General features: G+C 38.8%; 1 protein-coding gene across 4 annotated transcripts in view; it reads right to left on the bottom strand.

Annotated features, from left to right (window-relative positions):
* Positions 1-987: 987 nt before the first annotated feature.
* Positions 988-7,490, bottom strand: part of TFEC (transcription factor EC) — a 71,176-nt gene continuing 64,673 nt past the window's right edge. For all 4 annotated transcript variants that reach the window (XM_006758938.2, XM_015560784.1, XM_015560783.1 and 1 more), the window contains 2 exons: positions 3,116-3,263; positions 988-1,745 (listed from right to left, as the gene is read on the bottom strand). In XM_006758938.2, the coding sequence (XP_006759001.1) occupies positions 1,371-1,745; positions 3,116-3,263 (523 nt within the window). In that variant the 3' untranslated portion in view covers positions 988-1,370. The remainder of the gene's footprint in view (positions 1,746-3,115; positions 3,264-7,490) is intronic.

Below are 7,490 nucleotides of genomic sequence, written 5' to 3'. Positions count from 1 at the left end.
CCCTATATTACTCCATGCGGGCCTTAGTTCTATATGTTGTTTATCTTTTTTTTGTTGTTTATCATGTTGTCTTTTAACTCCATGATGGGGTAAGACCGTATCATCTTCTTATCTGTTGTACGTTTTCACGGGACTTTTGAGTATTGCTCAATAAATACTCATTGATCAGATGAGCACTCACAGAGGTGCAACATAGAACAATGTATTTGGTCAGTCAGTTCCCAATCCTAAAACAAACTCAAGAGAGAAAAATTTGATTAAAACATCATAAAATATAAATAAATATAAATATTCTTAACAAATAATAACAAAGCTAGCAAAAATCATAGAGTACTGTAAGTTCTATGAGAATAGAACTTTAGCTCAGAGCTGAATGTATGTTTCTGTTTTATAAGTTATTTTGTTACTTGGCAATCCAATTTTCAATATTTTGTTAATTTGAAGCAAAACTGTATCAACAACTAATTATTTTACATTCCATACTGGACATCGTGATAAATTGTAAATACCTGAAAAATTGTCATAGGAGCAGGACCCTTTTTAAAGTTCATTTGCTGATTAGATTATCCAACATCTCTTCTTGATGAAAAAAATTTGGAATGTGATTTTTTTATGCAAAATAGTAAAGCAGAAAAGTGAAGAAAAAACACATACTACCTGCATTGTGTACATGTATGTTGGGGTATGTCTTGCGAAGGGACAAAAATTCGAATCTATATTCTTGAGGAAGGTATTCCATGTGCTCCTTTTTCTGAATGGGAGTGTCTCCATGAATATGAAAAGATACTTTTAGAATTTGTGCAGACAAACAGACTAAAGAAAGTAGCATACACTTTTAGAAACAATTTTTAAATAAGTATTTGTATTTTATTGTAGAAAATTCTAAGGTTTAGTGTAGATTCACTTTTCAATTATGAGTGATAGATAATCTGTCTTTTAACGAGACAGTGGAGAAAGGCAATAAACTACCATATCTATTGATCATGATTCTTGAAAACTGTTTGAAGAGTTAAAAAGGAAGGGGATATTAGTGAGTAACTAAGGAAATGTGTGTGTATTTCTGAGGTTTCCTCTTTGCCGTCTGTTAGTGTGTCAAGTAGAGAGCTATTTCCAGAAAATAAAAGTTAAGCACATTGGACTCTGTAATCAACAAGGAAAAAATCTTTTTTAGCCCTCAATAATTCTTCAGCACCGTATGTCTTCTTCCTGTAAGTTCATTATATTGTTGTTATTTCCTCCATCGGTTTTTCCTGAACAACGTAGTCCTTTCAGAAAAGTGGAGCCAAAGCAATATATGAAACAAAGAACATAATTGCATTGCATCAGCATGGAATTGTTTCCTGGTTGATTAATTGAGTGTATGTATTTTGTTATAACTCATCGCCATCATCTGAGCTGAGACTGCTCCTCCTACTGCTCTCTTTGGAAACTTCGGGGGAAGTGGCAGATAGGAGAGGGTCTGTCCCAAAAGGAGATAAGGTGTCCAGTAGCATGTCATCCAATCTTTGTTCCTCTTTTGAAGCAGCACTGAATGACAGATCTGTGAAGTGTGACAAAGGATCGGAGAAGGACAAAGCTTGGTCACAGAACTCAGGGCTTAGTCCCTGCAACTGAGTCGACTGTTGGCAGTAGTCTACTGAATTCTGCTCAAGAGGGGTCTGTTTGTTGGCATGAGCACCCATATCAGTTGTGCCAAGTGAAGCCAGGGATGGAAGACCATGAGCACGAGCCTGTATTTCTAGTTCCTGCAATTTCAAACAAGAATGATTAAATAGTGACTTTGAAAGTGGACTTAACTCAAGCCTTAGCTGGTTTTGCTCAGTGGATAGAGCATCCGCCCACAGACTGAAGGGTCCCGGGTTTGGTTCTGATCAAGGGCACATGCCCGGATTGCAGGCTCGATCCCCAGTGCGGACATGTGGGAGGCAGCCAGTCAATGATTCTCCCTCATCATTGATGTTTCTATCGCTCTCTATCTTTCTTCCTCTTTGAAATCAATAAAAATATATGTATTTTTAAAAAGAAAGTGGACTTAATCTACATGATAAATAATAGAACCAAAATATTAACAAGTATTCAAAATGAAGAGTAATATAAATTATAAACATCCTTGCAAATAATAGAATTTGCTGTATTTCTATTGACTAAAAAAATAACCCTCAAAAATATGCAGATTTAAAAAAAAATTCTCCTCCCCTTGTTCCATAAGGGAATACACTATGGTCCCATAGTGACTCAGACTACATTTGAAGGGAATAGAAAAGCTTCCTTTTTTTATTTTGTTAGTCATCACCCGAGGATATTTTCTGTTGATTTTTAGAGAGAGTGGAGGGGGAGGGGAAGAGACAGAGACAGAGAAACATCAATGTGAGAGACATCAATTGGCTGTCTCTCACACACACCTGACTGGGCTGGGGACTGAGCCGGCAACCGAGGTATGTGCCCTTGACCAGAATCAAACCCATGACCCTTCAGTTCCTGGGCTGATGCTCTAACCATTGAGCAAAACCCTCTAGGGATTCCATTTATTTTTCCAGATTAATTTCTCACTATATTACAGTTCCATGGAAACAAAGTAAATGGTTTATCTGGCTATAAGCATACTCATTTAAAAAAAAAACAACTTGAGAGTTATAAAAACCCATACTTTCATACTTTAATATTTTGTGTCACATGAACAGATGAGGAGTGACAATATAAAACCTGCACAATAATGGCTTGAGGCAATGGAATCCATGCAGTGTTGCTAAAGACATAAAAGGGGGAAGGAAGAATATACTGTCCAGTATTATGTAGAGAAGCACATGTTCTAGTTCATTATTATTATTTGGCTGAAATAGTATCATGGGCATTTATAAAATTCATTCTATGTTCTGCATTTTGTAATTAGTTGTCATTCATTCTATTTTCTTAAAGTCTTCTCAACCCCAGATTTCTAATCAAAACCTAACTGAAACAACCCAATTCATGAACTTCTAAAAGACAATAAAGTTATCCTCCAGGAGGAAAAAAATAATTATTAATAAGAAAAAAGTAAATGAGACCAATGACTAAAAACGATGACAAGTCAGTCCTAGTTAAGCTGCGTGGTTTGTGGCAACATTCTGATAGCAACCTGAATCCTGAGCAGAAGCCGCCTGTTAGCCTGCTCCAGTTTCTTCTGTCTGAGCTCTAATTCCCGCGCTCTCTGTTGTTCTTTTTGTAGCCACTTGATGTACTCCACCGATGCTTTTAGAATGGTGCCTTTGTTCCAGCGCATATCACTGTAGAACAGAGATAACCTTTTCACAATTGTGCATGTCAGCAGAATTCATAAGAACTTAAAAATCTTTTACATTAATGTGAAATAATGATTTACATGACTATTATTCACTCTTAGATATTATTGCTTCTGAATAGAAATTTTAATAGAATAGTTAAGGAGCCCTTATATAGTAAAATTAATCCCAGAATGAAAATAAGTGTCAAAGGAAAGTAATAAAGTGACTTTTTGTGGGAGAGCTAAATGCAATATCATGATTCTACCATTACAGTTTTTATATTTTTAGTGAAAATTGCTTTTATTATTAACTCCAAGATTAAAATCTATGTGTGGTATTTCTGCATTAATGAACTAGGAAATGTACATTATTGAGGACTTAAGCCTAAATTTTTAAAGATCATTTCAAATGTACCTACTTTCTAATAAGGTTGCTTTTATGCTTCTAAGGAAAAAAAAAAAAAAAGTCCCTCCTGAATGGTGATCCTGAGTGATTGTGAAACAAATCAGAATTTGGCAACAGCATTTTATGCAATACAGCAAAACTTTCTAGAATTATTAAGCAAATTTTTCTGCACAAAAGTATCAATCCTTTTATAAAAAGCTGGATACCTATTTTTAAATAAGTTTCATATAAGTAAATACATTAAGCATTATCAGGTAACCTTTCAGGCTATAGCATAGAACAAAATTTACTTAAACATATTTATGAAATAGGAGGATGATAAATCTGAAATCACAGAACAAGTTATTGGTTTTAATATTGAAAACACACATCAGTGAATTTAATATTATCTGAGAGTTAATAATATTTGAGGAGAATGAGGCCAAACTAAGTGCTAAAAATCAACCTGAGTTTTTGGGAAACCTTGATGAATTTTCAATTTAGAGTCATGAGGTGTTTTAAATACAGTGGGGCCTTGACTTACGAGTGTCCCCACTAATGAGTTTTTTGAGATACCAGCTGTCTCTCGGCCGATTTTTTGCATTGAGTTGATAGAGTAATTTTAGTTAATAAGCTCCTTAACGAGCTCGGTCTTGGAACGAATTAAACTCATAAATCAAGGCCCCACTGTACAGCATATAGTGAGCAAGTAGGGAAATTTTAAAAAAATATTACACTGCATATATTTTTAGTTTATCTGACCTTAGTAAAATATCTTGAGCTCAATATATATTTACTAAGTGATCAGAAGTGGGAAAATAGACTTTAAGAAAAAATCTGGCTTGTATATGAATCATTGGAAGTTCGTGTTAGACAACATTTCCATTAATTTCAACAAATTAGAGGGAGCTGTATTTTTCTACCCACCAGGTGAACATGTTTCTTAGGGACTGGAGAAGCCTTCTTCTACTGAAATGCGCCCACCTACTCGGTGTCTATCTCAAGTTTGAAAATGCTTTGTCAGTTCTCTAGGGCTGTAATAGCTGTTGGTCTCATTTCTCTCACTAGTCACTTTTCTGGTGGTGCGAAGGCAGGGAAAAAGCAACTACTTTTGTCATTAAACCAAGAAAATATTTGTATCTGAAAAGTGTAGTGAATTAAAACTCTAAACAGTAGGGAGCCTCGTGGCCCTAATTTTCTTTCATTTATTCTCATGGGAAGAAAAAACTTGGACAGAGGAACTAAAATGGAAAAGATAACCTAGCTAACTTTGAAGTTTAAAGCACAGCTTACTTAGATCTAAAATAAATCTTCCAAATGGTGGTAGAGATCACTCAATGGGTCTGCCTTCAATGTCTACATGATGTAATCTGTACTCAATTTTAAAAAGTTCACTGTATTTTGAAGTCATTTTAAACATGAAGTTTCTTAATATATTTTAACTTTTCCAAAATTATTAAGGAGATGTGTACCTCTCTCACAAGACAGCTTTAAGAAGCCAGACATTAAAAACATCTTTATGACAGTAACACCAACACATGTAAAGGTTTGCCTAAGGAATGAATGTTGACACTGATTTTTCATTTTCTACAAAACAATTTTCTTTGAAGAACTTAAAAATTTTGAGGAACTTGAATGGATTTAACGCAGGCAACAGAAGTGCATACATTGAAGCAGAAGTATGGCCAGGCAAAACTACGAAAAAGGCATAATCTGTTTTCATCTTTGGATCTTTGGAATGCATATCCACTTCAAAACAATAAAACATTAAATAAAAAAGTGGTCAACATGACAGATTTGATTTTTCTTGCTTAGATGAGCATTGAAAAAGGCTTATTAGGTTTCATGTACTGCCTCAATTACCATCCTATATAATAAAAGGCCAGCCACCATAAGCATAACAACCAGAATGACCAGAGACCAGAATGGCCCTACCCCCAAGCAAGTGGTTAGGGGCAATCAGGCAGGCAGGCAGAGTAGTTTGGGGTGATCAGGTAGGCAGACCAGTGATTAGGGGTGATCAGGTAGGTAGACGGACCCCCACCGGGCTGGCCCCACCACCCAGCAAGCAGTTAGGAGTGATCAGGTAGGCAGGCAGGTGGTTAGGGATGATCAGGTAGGCAGATGAGGAGTTAGGGGCAATCAGGTAGGCAGATGGCCCCCAAGCAAGCAGTTAGGGGTGATCAGGCAGGCAGGCAAGTGGTTAGGGGTGATTAGGTAGGCAGACCAGTGGTTAGGGGCGAGCAGGTAGGCAGACAACCCCTCACAGGGCTTACCCCACCCCACAGCAAGCAGTTAGGGGTGATCAGGTAGGCAGGCAAGTGGTTAGGGGCAATCAGGTAGGCAGACTGCCCCTCACAGTGCTGGCCCCACCCCCCAGCAAAGAAAGAGGGAGGCTCAGGCCACCGGCTGCAACTCTGTGGCAGGTGTGTGGCTGGCCAGTGATCGCCCTGCAGAGAGAGGCCCAGGCCAGCCAAGCTATCGCACCCCACACCTGTTGATGGCAGAGGGAGGCCACCGGTGGCAGGGGAGAGGGGCCAGCGCTGCACAGATGACAAACAGTGGCAGCAGCAAGGGTGGGGCCAGCTGCCTGCAGCCAGGGGAAGGAAAGCCCCGATAGGCCCTATTCTCAGGCCAGACCTAGGGACCATACCTGAGGGGTCCCAGATTGTGAGAGGGTTCCCAGATTGTGAGAGGGTGCAGACCGGACCATTCGACCAGTAGCTATGATGTGCACTGATAACCAGGGGGCAGACACTCAATGCACAGGCTGGAAACAGGGAACAGACTGATGAATCTCAGAGGGAAGGGGGAAGCGGGGGTGGGAAGAGATTAACCAAAGATTTTATATGCACACTAGAGGCCTGGTGCATGGATTCATGAAGCAGTGAGGTCCCTCAGCCTGGCCTACAGGGTTCCAGTAGCTATGATGTGCACTGATAACCAGGGGGCAGACACTCAATGCACAGGCTGGAAACAGGGAACAGACTGATGAATCTCAGAGGGAAGGGGGAAGCGGGGGTGGGAAGAGATTAACCAAAGATTTTATATGCACACTAGAGGCCTGGTGCATGGATTCATGAAGCAGTGAGGTCCCTCAGCCTGGCCTACAGGGTTTAGGCCAAAACTGGCAGTCTGACATCCCCCAAGTGCAAGGGAACCCACCAGTGCATGAATCTGTGCACCAGGACTCTAGTTCATTTATAAAAGCAAGAGAATGTTATGACTATAGAGAAAAAGAAAGCAGTTTCATAAAAAATAAACCACTATAATTGGTTTTTCAATTTAAAGGGTAGAAAAAATAAAAATTTTATGGTATCATTAGAATAATTTATGTTTTGATATTTTCTATTTTTACTAATATGACTTTTTTTGCATCTGAAGTTTTTCTTTTCTTATTATCTTAACTTTTACATATGTCTCTTTTTTCCCCATTGACCCCCTCCCCCAACCATTCCCACCCCCAACAAACCCCCTACCCCTGCCCCAGAGCCTGTGTCCATTGGTTATGCTAATGTGCATGCATACAAGTCCTTTGGTTGCTCTCTAACCACCTCCCCACCTCACCTGCCATTTGTCTCTGGATCTATTCTTGTTCATCAGATTATGTTGATCATTATATCCCACATATGAGTGAGATCATGTGATGTTTATCTTTCTCCAACTGGCTTATTTCACTTAGCATAATGCTCTCCAGTTCCATCCATGCTGTTGCAAATTGTAAGAGTTCCTTCTTTTTTATAGCAGCTTAGTATTCCATTGTGTAGATGTACCACAGTTTTCTAATCCATTCATCTACAGATGGGCACTTAGGCTGTTTCCAAATCTTAGCTATGGTAAATTGTG

The sequence above is a fragment of the Myotis davidii genome, unplaced genomic scaffold (genome assembly GCF_000327345.1).
Source record: "Myotis davidii unplaced genomic scaffold, ASM32734v1 scaffold636, whole genome shotgun sequence".
Lineage (NCBI taxonomy): Eukaryota > Metazoa > Chordata > Mammalia > Chiroptera > Vespertilionidae > Myotis > Myotis davidii.
Note: the sequence above shows the minus strand (reverse complement) of the source record. Positions and strands in the feature narration are given on the sequence as shown.